Genomic DNA, 20321 nt, shown 5'->3' on the forward strand with positions numbered 1-20321 from the left:
CCCACGGGGGGCAGGAAGATGGCAGAGCCCCCCCACCACGCTTGTGGTATGGTCCCGTGTCTAAATCACGGCGTGGGGGGTCCCGCATGGGTTTGAAAGAGCCGGGCTGCGCGTAACGCCGCCTTCAAACTTCTGCTACCTGCGGCTGGACTCTGGCGCCACAGTACTTTAGCCTGCTCCCCACATCATCTCTGGCAATGTCATTATCTCCTCCCAGTCGTCTTACAGAGAGTTTTTTCCAGGCTTATTTTGTTTCCTGTCCTGGTTTCAGCTAGGATAGAGTTAATTTTTCCTCCTAGTAGCTGGTAGGGTGCTGTGTTTGGGATTTAGGATGACAATAATGTTGATACCACACTGATGTGATTGTTGCAGAGCACTGCTTACACCAAGTCAAGGACATTTCAGCTTCTCGCTCTGTCCTGCCAGCAGGCAGGCTGGGGGTGCAGCAGGAGCTGGGAGGGGATAGACCCAGGACAGCTGACCCAAACTGGCCAAAGGGGTATTCTGTATCATCTGGCATTATCCCTAAACAATATATAGGGGTGGCTAGCTGGCGTGGGGGCGCCAGCTGCTCAGGGATAGGCTGGGCATCGGTCAGTGGGTGGTGAGCAATTGCATTGTGCATCACTTGTTTCATACATATTATTAGTAGTAGTACTATTAGCATTATTTTCCTTTCTTTTCTGTCCCAATAAACTGTCTTCATCTCAACCCACAGGCTTTCATTTTTTTCCTGATTCTTGACCCCATCCCAGAGATCCCCCATGTCTTTGCTCCCTCAAATCCTGCCCCCAGCGTACCCTGTAAATGTAGGGGGTAATATAAATGCTGCAATGGACTTGGGTGACAATCCAGTATGAGAAAAATACATTTTGTTCTTTAAAAGCACGAGCAAGTACTCAAACATCCCTCGGAAACATCAGCAGGTCCTTTTAAATACAGGTGACACTGAAATGATCTGCAGCAATATCAATTAAATTACCTTAAAGCTTAAATTCTGCATGGTTAAAATGGGTTTAGGCTTCTCCGGCTGTTTTTTGTTACCCAATAAAGCAAGAATTAAAGAAAGGGGCTCAGAGCATGTTATATTACTTGGGCAGGGCACTGTGCAGGGTACTGTAAACTTGAGGAGCGCATTGAACTTTGGGTTTATAGCCATTGGCATTAAAGGGACAAGAGGAACATGCCTTCTGCTGCACGCACAGCTCATGTACCAAACTCCCATTGCTTTGCCTTGCCTTGTTTCCTTACGGGAATAAATAAGAATTAAAGGTTGGCAGCATTTTCAAAAGTGGGGGGTGCTTTCATTTAATGACTTCTTCAGCTCTGGCTTTGTAGTAGACAGGAACTCTCGAGGTGGAGGAATTCAAACCCTTGTTTTGAAAAGCTGAGAAAAAAAACAAACAAACAATTGATTTTTTGGTTCTTCATAGCATTATAGATTTTTAAAGATACATCTTTTGAAAAACACATCACTGTTTTTTTTTTTTTTTTTTTTTTTTTTTTTTCTAACTTCAGAAATGGCTTTAATCTAATAATATTTGATGGGATTATATTTTCCATTAGGCCTTTGTGATGGCAGATAGTTAGTGCAGATGTTTCTTTTATCAGTTTATTTTCAGGTTGTGGCAATTACACATCAAGGAGTAAGAAATGCCCTTCTTTGTTTTTTGTGTGAACCTGGGTGTATAAAATAGGTTTCAAGCAGCATACACGCGATTTCCTAGTAAACTTGTTTCCTGCATGGTTCATGAGGCTCCTGGAAAATGCAACCATCAATCCAAATGTTTGGGGGAGGCACAAGTAAGATCCGCTGGCAAGAGGGAATGAGAGAACTGCACGGCTGAGCAGGGCTGGGTGCTGCCTCCCTCCCTTCCTGAGCACCCACCGTGTTTTAACACAGCTCCAGGAGAAGCGAAGAGCAGCATCACTCCTCTGGATGGAGCAGAGGATGATGCTATAACCAGAGCAGAGCATGATCTCTAGAGCCAGGACGCAGCCACTGCCTGCACCACTGCTGGCATCCTTGCACCTGGGGAAAACCAGCACTTCGAAGAGCCTTTCTGCTGTTTTCTTAGAAAAATAATCCTTCTCAGCAGCTCTTTTCTATACAAGAGAAGAGCACAACCATCCCCGCGTTAATCAATGAATAAGCGCACGGTGTGCAGCGGCAGCACGAGCTAACATTGATGACAGCTCCCCGTTAAGTGCAGCGGTCGCATGGAGCACGAAGGTTGCAATTAATGGGCCACACTAATGCCTGAATCAGCCCAGGGCAGCTCTGCTGGAGGGGGAAGGAATTTAAGGCGATTGCTGTTCTCATTTGAGGAAGCAGATATTTGCTGTTGTTACTGCACACCAGGGAGCACTTGAGAACACTCAAAATCCATCACCCGGACTTCAAGCTGCTTTAGCAGGGAGCGGGAAGCAGGTCTTGATGACAGGGCATGGGGCTAGTGGGGATCACAATTTCCTCGGGCAACAAACCATCCTGCACCCCAGGCTGACAGTGCCAGGCAGGCAGCACAGAAACAAAGTGACCTTCCTCCTCACACCCAGACACTTCCTCGCTATACCCAGACACATGCACGTGAGTCTCAGGTCTCTGAGAGCTTGCTAGCACTCCCTTTCATGCTTTCCCCACCATCCAGCCTGCCCAACACAACAATGTCTGGAATAACTGCTGGAAATGAGTTACACCATGAGGAGAAAAAAAAAAAAGCATTGCTGTCTAATGGAACCTCTATGCTACAGCAGACAACTCTTCTATAGTACTACAGCTTTTCCTCTAACACAGCAGGGCCAGCACACCCTTTCTCTACAGCATCTCAGAAACCCCTTCTTTGGTTTACTAACGCTAGGGCGATGTGCACATGCTATCACCAGGTGCCTTGCAGCAGGAACTGTACAACACATGGATGGTTGGTAAGGGCTGCAAGCTCAGAGAGGTTCCCAGCAGCTGAAAGTCAGAGTCTATTCCTGCTTACTACTAACATAAACCTTGGGGTTCAATAAATCTTAAATTCATGAAGCCTGCAAATCAGGGAACCCTTCCTGAATACTTAGACTTACACAGTTATCTTTTCCACGTTCTGTGTGAATGACAATTGCAGCAGACAATTCATGGATTGGTTTTATTTTCTAATACAATCTCAAGTTCTTCTGAGCAGGATGTCCAACAAATAAAGACTGAATGCCTGTGAAAATGGATAATTTCTCTTAATGATTGTAGATGGGTGCAGAATTCCAAAACAATGCAAAACTTGTGGCAGGTAGGTATGAAACCCCAGACTTTACAACCTGTTTCCCACGGCCTCCTGCTTTACTTGGAGATGCAAATCTCTGCAAAGTGCCTCTGGAAGGTCTTGGTAGAAAAGACCAGTGTTTGGCTGTAGCAGCCCCTCTACAGCAGGATAGCAGGGGTAGCAAGAGCTTGTTCCCGGGGGGCAGCAGAAAGCTAATTTGACAGAGGCATCTGAGCCCTTCTACCCATGCAAGAGGCCACAGCAAGCTCAGGACAATCACTCTTGGGAGCGAGTCACTGACCCAAGTTTGCTCTGTCCTATGGATCCAAACCACAGAACTGGAGAGCAGACACCTCTGGCTCACCTGAAGGCTTCTTTAGCAAAAATCATGAGTGAGGAGACAAGCAAAGAGATCTTCTTTCAGTGACTTTATGAAGTTGATGTCTATGTGCCCCTTTAAAGAGGAACAGGCTTTTTACCACGAGCAGAAAGACGATATGGCTTTTGTCTTGACTGTGTTCTTTGTCTATCAAAAATAGTGCTACAAAAATGAGGAGTTCCATTTCAGTTGTAAAATCATTTTATTGTTACAAATATACATATGAATAAAATCCCTTCAACCTGTAACGTAAGTGGATACCTGTGAAATCTGCGCCCCCTCCCCCCAAAGCAGAAATGTTTTTACAGATGTCAAACTGTTCTTCTCGGAGAATTACACATTGAAAGGAAGCGAATATGCAGACAGAACCGAAGAAGGCCTCTAGAAAACACCAATATTAATAAAATTTCAGTTGCCCTCATTCCAACCAACTATGTACATTAATATATGAATGTGGAAGCATAACAAGATTATATATCATTCAAATCCTTCTCTCTTGTGCTTTTTGACAGTACACAAATGTAAGCGCGGGAGCTTTATGTACAGTACAATAACAGGAAGAAAGAAGCTCCCGGTGGGAGAATGTAAAAACCATACCCAAGCATTTAATATATATAATCTATACAAATTATTTTATTAGTGTGCTCTTTTAATATAATTACAATGTGCAATTGCATACCGCAAGGATATATTTATAGGTCAGTCACGTGCAGATTTGACACATTTACATTCAGCAGTACAACACATTACCTGCTGTACAGTGTATTAGTGTACGACAGTGTCCAGTTAACTTGCTTTGCTTTCTACATGCCCTAATGCAGGGCACTTCTCTGTAGCTGCTTCGGAGAAATTCAAGTAGAATACACGAAGGAATTGCTGGCTTTAGCAAAGGCATGGGAAGGAAGGCCTGAAGTGTACAGGACAGAGATTAAGGGCCGAATCAATGCCAACCGATTGCACAGTAATTCGTGTTTGGAAGATCAGCTTTTCTGCATGGGAGTGTACCTGTGGTGACCGAGCAGCTGGCTAGGAGGGCTGTCGATTGCTGTACCCTGATTGTTATAAAAGCTCTCGCACTACGAAGCGCTTGCACTGATTGCTAAACAAAAATAAAATCTTTATCTGCTTCTTCGCCAGAGTCACTGGACTTGCTTCCCTGATGGCCGTCTTTACTCAAGGACCTCTGCTTCAGCTCCTGGAACTCGTGGGACTGCTGCCCGGGGCTTCTTTTTGCAGCTGCACAAAACACAGAAATAGGTCTTACTAAAGGAGGACTGTAGGAGGGAGGGAAGGGAAGGAAAAAAAGTCACTCATGCATGTAAGACCTGCTCCCGCTCCCACTGAATTAATTTGAACTAGGGGGAGTAACACAGATTCGTTAGTTCTTCAACCCACAAAAAAGGTGAGAGACAGGGAGGGAGAGAAGGAAAAAAGTGGAACAAGCTTTATTCTGCCATTGGCTGGCAAGCAGACAAACCTGGAACATGAAACCCAGTACTTCAGCGTGACACATTACATTTCTTTTCTGCATTACAGGTAGAAAAGGTCTGGAAACTTCCTCCTCCTCACATCACTTCAAAACAAAACAGCACTTTTCTTCCCCAGCTGAGCTAGGTTACAGGTGATGGCCACCTGACTGCTCGGGTCTCTCAGCTGGGCACTTCTCAGATCAGCAGTGCACATCCCAAGCCTTTCTCCTCTGCAGGACACTGAGCCCAACCTGCATCCTTCCAGCTGAGACCACGGCTCTGCACCTCACCATCCTCGGCAGTGGAGAAAGCAGAGGAATGTCCCTGCTCCCCTTGATCGAAAAGCAAGCAGCACCCATTCTGTTCGCCCAGCACAAATCTCAATAAGGCCAGTGGTTCCCTCCCCCCCAAACCTAGAAGCCTTGAAATGAAATGAAAAGAAAGGTTTTCAAACCTTGTTAATATATCCGATTGGATGGATTAGTGGTCTAACATTGCTACGGAAACAAGAGTTTTATTACGCACATCAGCTGGAGTGAGGTTATGCAAGGGTTGATGGCTTTGGAAATCTCATGCTTCCGATCAAAACAAACCTTTACACACACAGTGATCCTCAAATGTGCCTTCGCTGCAAGTCGTGTTAGCTACAAGAGTTTTACTCCACCATTTCAGGTGAGGATGCCTGGCTTTGGTCCACGCTGGACCTTGTGGCCATGTGTGCACATTGCGGAACAAGGTGCCACCAGCCAGAGTGGCTATGAAACACCTCCTGTCCCTTCCCCTAGCCCCAGCCCTGCCTAGAGGCCATGAGTCAGGCCACAGGGACACTCAGATGTGCCAGAAAGCTCTGTCCTATTTTCATTTGGCACAGACCTCGTCCAGCTCCACATCTCTCCTGGGACGAGAGCAGAAGGGACGCATCCAGCACGCATCCCGCGAGACCCACCTTTGCACACACGGCACATTGCTTATCCAAATAAGCCTCCTGACTCCAAAGTAACAGTTCCTTTATTTGTGCTAGCCAAAGCGAGGGATGAAACAAGAGCCAGCAGCTACAAAATCACTTTCTTATTCCTGCTTTGCAAGTTGGGAAAGAAGAGAAAAGGATTTTGAGAAAGTTGGTATTTTTAAAGCTATTTAGTTTATGTTGACAATTTCAGATACCTAAATTCTGTAAGAATAAAATAAAATAAAATAAAATAAAATAAAATAAAATAAAATAAAATAAAATAAAATAAAATAAAATAAAATAAAATAAAATGCATTTTCATCTCCTCAAACACCACTGCTGTTCAAAGAAATAGGTGCCTGGTGGTTTGGAGTCATTTTTTATAATTATACCTGCTAGTAATTACCTGGCTGTTGTTTGAGCTTCCATTCACTCTTCAAACAAAACCCACAACACATGCTGCAGCAGCTGTTCTATTTTATGGCCTAATAAAGCAAGATGGGTAGTTTGCCCCCCAAAACGCCTGAAAAATACACTGGGCACTTAAGTCCACATGCTGCAGCCAGGCTTACACCACCAGAGCTGCCTCTTGCTCATGTGTAGTCCCCATGGAGCCACAGAAAGGGGACTTGTGTAGATCTACGGCAGCATTTCAGCTTTTGAAACTTACTTTACCAGTGAGCCGTCCTAGAATTAATTAAAATAATCTGATTATGGTAGTGAGTAGAGATTCTGAATTTCAGTGGGCTAAGTTTGATTCCACAATATGAAAAGAAAATCAGTTTATGCCTTCTGGGCTAAGGCTAGAGAAGGGCGGATGGGGTGTTTCTTTCCCTGATGATGGGAAGTTTTCAGAAGGGATACACGATGCCTTGCAAATAGAAGAACTGGCTGTAAACGCAATTGAATAAGATATTCAAACGCCTCATTAAAATGCTGCAGAAAAAAAGTATTACTGAATCACTGTTTAAGAAAACTAGTTAAGAGGTAAAGGGGATATGTAGACACATGCCATTTGGGAACGAGAGTTTTTATATTTAAAAAAACACGCGGTTCAACCAATTATTTTTGAAGTTTTCTGAATGAGTTCACTGTCAGTCAAAGCTGCTCATCAGGAAGTTCAGCACAGTGCTGGGTTTAGGGTCTTGTGCTTCTTTGTGTTTTTTTTCGTATTTATGCCAAACAAGGACAAGGTGCTGTAACAAAACAAGCTGATTTACCCAGTTCTCAAATGGCTGTGTGAGTGACTGTGCTGAAGCTGGCACTAACAATTTGGAGGCTGAAACGTGGTTTGAAATACTTCAATGAATGCATCTTACGAAGGAATTGCACACACAGAGCAGCAGAGAGCCTCGACCTGGAGAGGACTTAGCAGCGTGCCACTGCCTCTGTAATGAGCAGTAATAGTTTGTAAAGAGCCCTCCTCCACAGGGGGCCTGCAGGTACTACAAGGTACTTACTGGTCACTGGTGCTGCTGTGAAGAAGATATGCAAACACATCTTTCATTAGCAATTTTTTTTTTCAAATGTTTAGGTTTTTGAGGTTTTTACCCTTCTCATACTTCAGGGACAGACCAGCACCATTTCAAGGCTTCTCTGCTATCACCGTATCTTCATGATTGCTAGTGCCAGCTGTCGAGCACTGTCGTGATGAAAAATGAAATAGGAAACTGCTAACCAGGAGCTGGCTGTGCCTTCCTCTGCCCAAGCTCACTGCCTTCCTCTTCTGCACTGGCAGAACACTGCCCCGCTGCGGCTCCCCCTCCGCCAGGCGGCTTTGCACGGTCATGGTCTGCATCTCTCTTTTGCCCATCTCCTGTTTGCTCTAGCAGGGAAAAGGATTCATTTATACCCCTAAGCTGTAGGGCCGTATATGGCAAGTAATGAGTAGTGTAAACAGTTTCACTTATTCATCCCGTTTAATCAATTATTCAAAGAGTAGCAATCAATACGCCGGAGGCTGGCTTAAATTTAGGCCAGATATTTGCATACGTTGGTAACTGCAGCCCCATCTTACAGGTACTCTGCGTAAGGAGGAGCACTTGGAGATTGTCCCATGCAGCACAGTTAAAATCATTAACGTAAAGCAATTTTATAATTAAGTATCATCTAATGTGCGGCTTTCTTTTTTGCAGTAGATGTAATTTTGTTTACTAACTTAGGCAGATTTGTAGTGATTTACCAGTTGCAAAAGCAAATTGAGCATGGCAGTCTGAAAGGAAGCAGAACGCAAGGAAAGAGGAATGGCTACAAGAGAAAGGAGTGCAGCAACAAGGAAGGATAACTTGAATGAAGAATAACAACCCAAAGAAACAGAATTTAGCCTTTCCCAAACAACATTATGCAAAACGTAGCAGCTCTGTAAGGACCCAGAAACCCAATTTGAGCCATTCCAAGCTATTATTAAAATTCTCACAGTGCAGTGCAGCAGCAACTAGGAGCCTCAGCGTGGCTGAATCTGCTGTGGAGGCAAGCTGTAAGTGAGCAAGGAGTGAGGAAGGCACAGCATCCAACTCGTTTTGTGTAACATTTTGGGAACAGCAAACAGATTTTAAAAATTAAGTGACGGTCCCTCTTCTCACGTGACAATCACAAACAGCAAAAACTTGTTGAATCTCTGCTGTGTTAGAGGTTGCTGTTATACAAAAGGCCAACCTTTTGGCAAAACAGACTGTCCAAACCCTCAGCCCTTTCCAGGCAAAGGAGAGATCTTTGGGTGTGCCATGCCCTGCTAGCTCCACACACCTCAGCAAGACCGTGGTCATTCTTCTGGGCTACCTTTACACCACAAGAGCAGCCCAACAGGATCATACAGATGGCTGAAGGGAGAGCCAAAATCTGTAGACAGATGCCACATAGCATGGTCTGACATGTGATCACCAAACTGGAGCCACCACACCAACAATTTTCCAAGAGGAGCATCAACCAGACTGGGAGGTAGACTGTTTCATTAAGGAAATGGTAGTTTTAGGGGAGAAATGGACAAACTTCTCAAAATATACCTCTGGACACTCCCTTTCTGTGGATGACTTTGCCTCTCATCTAGAGGGTAATGGGCTCTGCAGGCAGCACAACTGCTTCCTCTTCACAACCCAGCATTAAATATCTGCCCTGACTCGTCAGCCCCCATCCTATACTCCAAAACCTGCTGGCAGAGTACTGAAAGGGCACCACGACTTATGTGATTTTTCCAGTCTGGATGTGGTGGGAATCACGTTGGGATGGAAATGGGGCTCACTGTCTTTCTTGAGAAGAGTCCAAGGAAGGAGGAGGTCACACACTCAGATTTACAATATTGGTTTTGTGCCAGCTAACACCACGCTGAATGGTATTTCTGTGACTATTTCTCCATATGTTCTATACTTTCAGAGGAAGCTTTAGCTCTTCTGAGAGCCAACTGTGGGTCAAGGAGATGCACCAGCAAAATTAGAAATCCAGAGCAGATACGAAAAGCAGCGAAGAGATGGCAGCAGTCTATTATTGTGCGTAAAAGGCACCAAGCCCTGCCCTGGCACACGAAGACAAGGGTGAGTTGAGCTCAGTCACGTGCATTGATCCCATGGAAAGGAGAAATACAAACAAAGCAACAGGCTGGCTGCAAGGAACAGGCATGGCTGCTTCCCTGGAAATCTGCTAATCAACAGAGCTGTGTTTCACGTTTATGCATGACCAACACCATCCAGCATCTCGACTCAGACTAAACTAAACTAATAAATAATAAACTAATGAATAATATACATAATACAAGAGGTCATTAATAGTTCAAATGCATTATTAATAGCAAGGGATTCATCTTATTTCACTTGGTTTGATGAAAGGAAGAAAATGTAAAGCACCAGCCCATGGGTGAAGGGAGAGGGAGGATGGGACCAGATGATGGACGAGGGGCAGGTGACCAGATTCACTCTTCTCCCTCTCTTTTCCTCAAAATGAATAACCCTCTTCCCTTTCAAGAGGAAACCAAACAGGGAACAATGACACACTGTTTCCTAGTAGAAGAAAGGCATGCTGGACCAACAGTCATACCAGCCCTCCTACCTTCTTGAGAAAATGATCTGATTGTGGGGCTGCTCTGACCATCCTTTTCTTTATCAGAAGGAACCTTCTTCAGCACCGGTGGAAGCAGGGCAACTTTGGGGGAACTGGGGCCAGAGGGAGACTCTGGAGCATCCTCTGTGGAGTATCATGAACAAAAAGGTGAGAAGTTTTATTTAGTTGACAGAAAGGACACTTTTATGATGGGGCTGCAGCTCAACACAACACAAAAAAAAATAATCAAGAAACAGCTAGAATCTGTGCCAGAAAAAGAAGGAATCAGGAATTTACATCATGTTAAGAGAACATGTGATGGCCCTCAGTCCAGCTGCAAGAATTTTGATAGCCAAAGTGAAGATCTCAATTTCAGCACTTTTAATGTATGTTACTATTGCAGCAGAAACAGAAATCTGATGGGACCAACTGAATTTCATGCAAGGCGTAAGCATGCAGTTTGTAAAGAACAGCTGAAATTTGTTTTGGATGGATTTTTGGAAATATTTGTTCTATTCCTGTTTTTATTGTTCTCAGACATAATGAACTGATCAAGTTAGATGTCCTGTTTCACAGTTGTAAGGCATAAAAGTGAATCAGTGGAACAAATTCTGTAAGTAGCCTGCAGAAGTCTATACTTCCAGGAATAAATTGCCAGTATATATAGCACGAGAGCATCTGTAACGATTTTCTAAACAGAAAAATAAAATAAAAAGTCTGCTAGACTCTCAGGAAATCTGAAATTTAAATTCAAATCTATAGTTTAAACCATCTGGATATGTTGTTTCTCTTAAAGATTGGATGCATTTATATATGGCATATTGACTACCATCTTTACAGTCCTTACAAGAAGACCTTTTCAATCTTAAAGCAGACAGGGACTTCCCTCCTGTCCAAACGAAGTCTATAATGGGTTACTTAAACTTCTTGTATATTTGTTTCCCAAGGAATAAACGTTGGCATATGTATCCAGCAGAGCAGCTAGGAAGCTACATTAGTATTGACAGAAGCAAAAAGGAGCTCACAGTATCAAGTAATGTATATTGCATACTTGGAACATGAGTTAATTCAGTTGCATATCGGAAATTAATAGGAATCTATCTCACTGTCAACATAAATAGGCCATCACAAAAGAGTCAATCATTTTAATTTCAGCTAAGGGAAGCAATGGCCTTCCAAATGCAACTCGGTCTGAATGGACACGCTAATTCTCAAGACTTTCTCCACACATTTGACGTGCCTGTGAGGCCACATGCTTTAGGAAGCTTGGTATCAACGCATGCATGAGCACTGAACTAAAGCTGACATACCATGCTTTAAAAGCTGATACAACATGCTTTACTGAGGAACCACTCTCAGTCTTTGCTAATTTGAAGCCATCTGAGCTGTGCTCCTTTGCCCTCAGATTACTTAGCAAAAATTTGCTACCATTTGTTTGGCCACATCACCATAAGCAACAGCAGGAGCAAGAACGTAAATAGGATTATTGCTTGGCTTCTCCATCACATCCCCTGGATGTGCTTAGCCAGCAAGTTGATACAAGCACCAGGACTGAAGTTAGACTGCAGCAGAGATGGTGCTGCTGTTGCTGCCACCTGACGAGCTGGCCTATTACTAGCAAATACTAATTGTTCTCTCTGTTAAGCCCACGGTATGCTCTCCCTGCAGGAAATATGAGCTGGCAGAAATAGATAGTTTATGTCTGTTTGATACAAAACATTTTGAGATAACATGCTGCTTATATTACAGATTAAGCATCACCAAATAAGCCATGCTTTCCTATTGTATTCATCTTCAGGAGTACCTTGCCCAACACCTCTCACTTCTGTGACCATTTTTTAAATGACCAGTAAAATAAATACCCACTAGAGTGCAGACACAGACCAAGTAACGCTCAGGTACACACCAAGGACAGGGAAGAAGCTGTAACATCCAGCTGCCCCCTCACCCCCAGCACAAATTACATCTTTCTAAGGTCAGTGGTGAGCACGGGAAAAGCCTGGAAGTCGGAGAGCTCTTACAAATGGCTGTGCTCCCATTTTTCAGTCAGTGGTAATTAATAAGCTCTATTTGCCATAGCCACTGGGAGAGTGAGTAACTAGCATGTAATTCCTCTCTACTGCCGTGGCTATGCTTTGGAAAGAAGGGGTTGTGTCACTGGCCTATTAAATAGCGAACAGACAGCGTATAGGAAATCTGCTGAAGCTACTGGAAATCTTCAGGTAATGTCTGGGCAGAAGGTTAGGACAGAGCTGAAGTTAACAGCCATTCAGCAGGCAGCCGAGCAAGGGTTATAAGAGCACAGCTACAATTATTTCCAATCAAAAGCAATAAGAAAAGAATCACGGGCAAAACAAGGGAAAAGAGAGTGAGAAACAGTAGTTTGTGTTAATTATTAGGAATAACAGGCATTTGCTCACAGGGCTAAGAGCAGCCTGCCAGAAAGCCCCTAAGGACTTCAGTATTTAAAGCCAGGTGTTATGACAGGCTAAAATGTTTTAATAAGTTTATTTGAATTAGGACAGAGGGAGATGGAAAAGAAGGAAACAAGACAAGAACAAGAGACCAAAGAGCCTTTCCTTCTACATTTAACTCCTGTCCAGGATGTGGCCCTGCTTGCCTCCTTCAAGGCCCACCCAAACTCTGTGCAGAAGTACCCAGCTGGGGCTAAGAACGCCCAGAAGAGCTCCTCACCCGTACGAGAGGCAGAGCGTGGCTTCTGTGGCACCGTGGGTCGTCCTGCCAGGCTGGGCTTTGCAGATTGCGGTGGGGGTTTGGGGCTGGTCGTATTGGAAGAACCTCTTGCTTTCGCTGCAGCTTCTGCCTTTGGTTCAGCTTTTGCATTTTTTTCAGATAATGCTGAGACGGAGTCACCTTTATTGGAAGCAAACCGACTCTCTGGAAGGGTCTGCTGGAGTTTAGGCACTAAAATAAACAGAAATGTAAATTAAGGTGCCGGTACACAGAGCCCTCATGTAGAACATACCTTTACTCATTCACATATACACTCACACAGCTGTGTAGCAATTGCAAAGTGACCCCTGGTATCTCATTTAGAATCACTGCAAGCGGAGCATCTAGACGCACTGATTCTACACGTGCTAAACTTCATAATTCAATTGCCTCAGAGGCAATGGCACCTCCAGCCTTTTTAATACATTCAGGTTGATGGCTGGCTGGACTTTATCCTCCCTTCATCTTTGTGGGAGCAGATGGTATGGCCTACTTGCTGAGAAAGCAGCACTGGATCAGTAGAAAAGGCAGCCCTACAGACAAAAGGTTGGCTGTCCAAAATCAACAGAGAAATCCTGGCCCAGAAAATTAATCCCAAACCTGTGAACAGCAGGCTACGTCTTGTTATTTGTTGCTTTTAGCAGGCTCTAGAGGAGATTTGGAAACTTGGTAGAGGTTAAAGTGTTCTTTAGATAATATTTTGATAAATGTAATAACACTGTATAGGGACTACAGTTCCTACACATTAGCAGGCTTATCAACATACTATCCCAAACAAAGATCTAAGTATTTATGCATAAAACTACATTCATTTCCAAGAGATGAATCAGTTTTATTTAGCTATGCCAGTTGGTAGAAAGCCTGCTGGACATTAGGTTGCAAACAAGCAAAATGCCTGCCCCACTTTCCTACTTTGCAGCTTTGAGGACACCGAAAGCTTGGACATCTCAGCTGTAACAATAATCTTGAAACTTGTATGCTAGCTTGGGACTTTCAACAACTGTCACATCTTTATTCTCAGGAACAGAATGACGCACTAACTGAAATGCAGACTGGTTGCCTTGGTACCTGGCAAGGCTCACAGATTTCCCTTGACCTACCTACCTGCTATTCCCATCCAGAAACCCTGCTTGTTATGAGAGTGCTGAGCACAGACATTTTAGTGGCAACGGGAGGGGCATGTTGGATGTATTTTGTTGCAAGCCAATCTCCAATACATTCTTCCAGCCTGCATAGCTGTTTTTCAGCCCAGTCAGAGTTAAACTCTGGCTAACTAGAGAGAGTTGTGTGCTTAAGTACGTATTTGTGTGAGTGTGTGAGAGGGGGAGTTCATGTCTGCAGGCATGCAGTAGACCTTTGTGCTGTCAGCAAAACAGCAGGATGCTTTCTCCACCTGTGTCTGTGTGCATACAGAAGAGCAGGTGATACCCAGGTATGAAAAAAGGAATAAAAATAAGAATAATATCAACAACTTATTCTCCTTCTGTATCATGATCTGTAGTTTTCCTGTAGCAACATCCAGCAATTTTCCATTAACTCTCTTTCTTGCCTTCCTAACCTCAGGCCTGCTAATATTATTAGAAGCCAGCAAGTTGAAATAAATTAACCCAAGCCAAAGACAAACTGTGGCCACAATAGCAAAGAGCAGCCTTGGAGAGCTCTCAAGCAAAAGTGGTAAAGAAAGCACTGCCATTCCAGGGCCCAGCACTACAGCCTGACAAGGGCCCTCAGCCAGTACACAGCAGGCCTAGCTGCAGAGTGATTCAGTGCTGTAAGTACCAAGTTTATTTAAGTATTTTCTGCATGCAGGCAGTGTCCCTGGGCCTCCACAGCTTTTCAGACAGCCTTGATTTTGCTCAAGCCATTTAAAGCCTGGGAAAAGCCAGCCTCCATTGCCTGTGAGATGTGTTTTCTGATAACCAGAAGCTGGGACTACTCAAGCTGGTACCCACACTGACTACTATTAACCTTGCAAACTGGTTGTACTGAGGTCTTCAGATGTATTCAGGAGTTTCACTTTGTGTGCAGACATTTTTGCTGGCTCCTGGGTTCAGCTCCAGCTTTGCCAATTCTGTTACAAATCACGACCCATTAGAAAGAGCCTGAGGCACATACACCGAGTCCTTTCCCTCCTTTGCAGTGTGAAGCACAGGAGTAAAACAACCAGCCATCAGCACAGCTCTTGAGCTGACTTGACAAGCAGCACTGTCAAACACAGTACAAAAGCGAGCTTGTTTTTAATCTTGTTCACTTAGCATAAGTTCATGTTTTGCTTAAGCAATTGTTAGGTACACAATTCGGAGAGGAAAGAGTGATTTTGAACTTTTTTTTTTTTTCCAGAAAGAGTTTATACCAGGAAACCTAGACTGTACCTGTACCACTTCCATCCAATCGTTCTGAGCTCATTGCTGTGTCAGAAGACTCCCTGGAAGCTGTGTCATTTCCAAGTTTCTGAAAGAATGAGAAAAGGTCTCATGTTAATAATAGATCTATGATTAATACAACTTGGTGGTTCTGTTAGAAAAAAGCACCGATTTGGAAACCCTAAGGCAAAAAAACTGCAAGTACTGACTGCTGAATGCACTTCCTTGTTTATTCTCCATGTCCTGGAAATCCAAGTGGAAAATAAATTACACTGAATTGATCACTAGCACTGATGCCTAGCAAAACTGCAGTGACACCTTGCCTCCTAAGTGACAGGTCTACTAATGTACAGGAGTTGAAACTAAAGGCTCAGATAACAGAATTAAAACTAACAAAGTCTTTTCCCCAAAGACAGCTCCATATATAAACATTTTTCATTTAGGTTTAAAAGGAAAAGCATTTTTTTCCAAAGATCTGCATTTGTATATCCTATTTGTAGATAAAAATTGGACAACAGAAAGGTGGGAAGGAAGAGAACAGTCACAGTAGCAGGAGCACAGATTTAGACTGAAATAGTATTGTAAGTATAAACATAAAGGAGTGATGTCTAAATATGCTGTCCATGTGTCTTTCCCCTGTGGTGGTAATTCAGCAAATTTAGGAGAAGCAGATTTTGGGGGGTGATAGAGAAAACAGCATGGTTGGCCTTACAGATTTATGGATACCTCCATTTTGCTCATATAATCACACAGCTCGTAAAACAAAGCAACTCTTTAATGCAACAAAGAAAAGGATGGAGGTGCTGAATGCCTGCAATTCCTGTATAGGATGTGTCTGTCTTCCTATCTCTCCTCTAAGGATAGGTGCACGCTTAAATGGCACACTGCATTAAGGAGGATGTAATTAGAATCAAAATAAAACTTCCTGTACTGTTAAATCACCTTGACACCGTGCAGCAATCCAGTCTAAGGGATTGTACTACAGGTTTTAAGTATGAAGTCATCTGTATGTTAAAAACCACATGTAAGCAAAACAAATTGTTCTCCCATCAGAAGCACTCTAGAAACACGATGACTTGAAGAGCTAGAGTTGTAAGCTACATTGCCTGTATCAACAAAATAAAGTCCCATCCAAATCTAGCAGGAATGTTGTGCTTTGTACCACTAGGTGAGAGCTCCAGGTTTATTTTTATTCCCATTTCTTGTCTGTCAATGGCATTTTGGCTCAATTCTCACCTCTCTACCTCCTAAAATTAGGTATTTCTTTGTAAGACAATCTTGGCTACGTATTTTTGAAGGGAATGCCACTCTCCATTTACTGGGTCTTTTTCCCATACCTTAGCAAACGAACTCTTTGACAACTGAATTACTAACAATTTTTTCATGGAATATGAATTCTTATGAACTTTCACCAAAACTGATTTTTCTAGGTACATATTGAAGATATATACTAAAGGTTTAGCTACAGTAAGTGACTTTAAAAGAGCTTTAGGACAATATGAAAACTAATTTCTCTGTAACTTCCCTCTCTAGTTATGGGATTGCTGGGGAAATACTATCACGTACCGAGACAAACACAAAAGCCAGTGCTGGCATTTAATGCAGTACTTTAAAAATGCAATGTCAGCATGTTTGGCTAACTAGTGTAAACACATTACAAACTGCTTACAGTCCTGAGACAACACTAAGCACTTACTGCAAAAATATACCCTGAGAAGCTGTCAGTCATGTCAGATAAATGCAGGGAAATTTATCATGCAGATAAATAGTGACCAGGCTCTACTTTTATAAGGAACATGCGCAGGATTGGGAAATACTTCTGTTGGGTGCAATGGCGAGTGAATAAACAGGTTACAAATGAGCTTGTCTGCTCCTAGGTCTTGCTCAAGGTATTTAAAAATGCAGCCTGTAAACACTAGATGGAGCTAAAAGATCTTTTTAGGCATGCCTAGCAGTTACACTAATTGCACATATTTATCTCCACCATTAATGCCAATTCTCACGTTGTATTCTAAGCAAAAGAAAACAAAAAAGCATTTACCATCTTTCCATCTACTGTGCACCTGCTCATCACTTGTATCTGTAACAAGACTGCAGGAGGGTATGAATGGAATAGTAAATTCCTTCTGGCTTTGTTTTCACGTAAAAGAACTCAGAATATAAGCAGCCATCTGTACCTTAAAGGAAAATACAATTTTCTGTGACTCCAGAATTCTGATAAATTTGAAGATATTAGGGAAGTTGGTGTCATACCCATCCTAAGCAATTTCACAGTAGTGGGATGCTTTCTTCTGCAGCTCAACCATCAGGATACTGTATGATTTGCAGCTTCAGGAATGTCATAAATGGAAGTGCAAAACTAAACTGTCTGCTGTTGCAATCTAGGATGAAGTACGTGAAAAATTCTTTTGAACAGCCGTTCAATTTTCTGTGGTGGGGGCAACATTAAGAAATAGCAAGTCACTAACCTGCCGTGTATAGATTCCTATTTCAATTCAGCTTTCTTGTTATTATTAAAAACAAAATTAAAAAAAAAAAAAAAAAAAAAAAAAAACAAATGACCTACTTGTGCATTTTATAACTATCAAATTTTGCAAAACAGAATAATTTTTTTTTTTTTTTAATTCCAAACCAACTGTTTTCTTAACAGTTTCTCTCTTTTATATTCATACACTAACATAAAGAGAACGGGAAACTAATAATAAACATGAAAGGAGAGGGGTAACCTTTCCAAGCTGGCAAAAAAAAAACTCAAAGGGTGAAAAACATAATACTGGGAAAAGGTAACAGTTTTCCTTTTGGATAGCTGAAATTCAGGTTTTCAATCAATGCTGTGAAAGCTAATCAATGGAAGCAGACTTTTACTCTCTCCACTTTCAAAAAAAAAAAAAAAAAGTATGTCTGCTAATAGTCTACCTCAAACACATCACCCCAGATGGGACTAAATTTAGAGGACAAGTGTTAAGAAATTGAAGAGCACCAAGTAAACCATTTATGCAATTATATAAATAAATATATCTATATTATCTGGTGTAAGTCAGTGTTTTATGCAGACTGTAACAGTCTTATTTACAATCATCTAGCATTTTACTTGAAAACTTGGTGTCATAGAAATCAATGAGACTATTCATGGGCACTACTCAGCACCAATCAGAAAGGTGGGAATAGGTCATTTCCTTAGAAAAATCGTTTTTGTGCAGAGGATCACTTTAACGAGCACACAGCTTATTAGCCATATGCTGAGGTCTTATTATTAAGACCTCAGGGTTTGCAGCAATAGTTCAGACATGACAGCAAGTACTGTAAGAGTGAGAAGAGATGTAAAAATAACATTTGAGTGTCTTGCTCAGATCCAGTTAGGTAACTGTGCAGAATTCTAAAGGAAAACATGGCAAAGCTTGCAGATGAGTTTTGCCATGAATCTTCCAGATTGTTGAGGGTAAATGGTGAGGAATGGACAGCATGCCAGAGAGGAAGAGAGGAGGAGGAAATCACTGATCCTTTGGTAACTTTATGACATGAGAACTGCAGCTGGGAGGAAACAGGGTCTGACAGCGGTAAGGTCAATTGGAAATGGGCATCAGGCAAAATATTTTGGCACAAAAAGCTTTGGAGTTACATGAGGATATTACAACATGAGGATAACATGAAGACTGTGGAGAATAGGTTGTGTATTTTTTTAAATGTGTTATTGTTTTGAGTGTTAGTATTTGAAACACAGAAAACCAAGGCGTAAGAATAATTAGGTGTGGTACAAAAGGGCATAAAATTAAGAAATGTAACAAAAAAAACATGAGCTGGATAGCTATAAACAGTGTCTGGAAACCAGATTTACTTTGCCACATGGGATATGTAATTTAAAATATGACACATCTCTCCAACTTGCTACATCACCTTCCAAAAGTGAAGTGTGTAGTTAACTCTGCCAAACACCTGAGGGTACAGTGTGCAGAGCATCACAGTAAACACTTGTTCCTGGCTTTATGCTAAGCATGCTTCCATTACATTTGAGCAAACCACACACCATATAGAGTGCAGACATCCAAACTGTGCTCACTAGTTGCTCCCAAATTACCCTGTAATATGTGCAAACGGTTACGTGTCCTCTACTGTGCTTGTGGTGGCCTGACACCAACTGCAAGAGCTGGCTTTGCCTCCTCTGCACAAGGAGAAGAAGTGCAGGCTTAAGGGCATGTCTTCTCTTGTGTGCAGCCTGGTCCATTCATGGTCAACCACCCCAGCCAGCACTGAACAATCCTCCTTCAAGAACTCTGTAACCCCTGGTGGAAAGCAGGGTTGATGTGACAAGCCCCAGCCACCAGCCCCTGTAGCCCCTCCCCTGGAGACACCTAGCTCTCATCCATTTTTTACAACAACTCAAGAGAAATCAAACTGCCTTCACCTTCTGAGCAGAGGCTGCTCTCTTCTCCTGCTTGGCTTTCATTTCTGCGAGAAGTCCACTGCCCATCACCTGCACGCCATACCTCCGGCCTCCTTGAGGGCTTCCTTTGCTGTCACCCCTCTCAGCCTTTGCAGCATCATCTGGCTGTGCCTCCTCCAGTGAGTCTGGCGTCTTTAATTCCTCGGATCGCTCCGTACCACCGTTCTGCTCTGCAGGTTTTGGCTCCTTCTTATTTGTATCCACAGCTGGGCTTTTCGCAGCAACCTTGGGTGAGGAGGGCTCCTCAGCCACCACCACAGTCTGGGGACGTTCAGATTTGGAGCCCCTTGATTTGATTAAGTTAAGGAAGCCACTCTTCCTTGAGTCCCTTTTCTTCTTCTCATCACCTGCTTCACTGGGCTCGCTGCCATCTGAACTTTTAGTTGACGGTCTCCTGATAAAAGACATGGACATTTCAATCTCTCCGCCACTCCCCTCCCCCTTCTCTTTTAAATAGCACTGAATGACTTCTCCTGGGCAAAGCCAACCTTTTGTATGATCTATGTGTTGCCCTGGGCTCACTAATTAGCTGGCACGTCTAAATTACAAACTGCATCTTGCAGGCAGAGCATTCACACTTGAAGGGAAAGCTGAGTACAGAGCATTTCTGCATACAAGCACCCCAACTGGGAAGAGCCACCAGTGGAGCAAATGGAGACAGCTAATGGGGGCTGTCAAAAGATCCCCGAGCCATGCACGTGGGATGTGCAAGT

The 20321-nt window shown here is 43.0% G+C and overlaps 1 protein-coding gene across 8 annotated transcripts in view; it reads right to left on the reverse strand.

Moving 5' to 3' along the window:
- Positions 1 to 3802: 3802 nt before the first annotated feature.
- The window catches only part of CARMIL1 (capping protein regulator and myosin 1 linker 1), a 185024-nt gene continuing 168505 nt past the window's right edge, over positions 3803 to 20321 (reverse strand). For 4 of the 8 annotated variants that reach the window (XM_032182937.1, XM_032182935.1, XM_032182936.1 and 1 more), the window contains 6 exons: positions 19570 to 20002; positions 15177 to 15255; positions 12766 to 12996; positions 10081 to 10215; positions 7721 to 7867; positions 3803 to 4860 (listed from right to left, as the gene is read on the reverse strand). In XM_032182937.1, coding sequence (XP_032038828.1) covers positions 4724 to 4860; positions 7721 to 7867; positions 10081 to 10215; positions 12766 to 12996; positions 15177 to 15255; positions 19570 to 20002 — 1162 coding nt within the window. In that variant the 3' untranslated portion in view covers positions 3803 to 4723. The remainder of the gene's footprint in view (positions 4861 to 7720; positions 7868 to 10080; positions 10216 to 12765; positions 12997 to 15176; positions 15256 to 19569; positions 20003 to 20321) is intronic. The other 4 variants (XM_032182941.1, XM_032182939.1, XM_032182938.1 and 1 more) reach the window with 3 other exon arrangements.

The sequence above is a fragment of the Aythya fuligula genome, chromosome 2 (genome assembly GCF_009819795.1).
Source record: "Aythya fuligula isolate bAytFul2 chromosome 2, bAytFul2.pri, whole genome shotgun sequence".
Lineage (NCBI taxonomy): Eukaryota > Metazoa > Chordata > Aves > Anseriformes > Anatidae > Aythya > Aythya fuligula.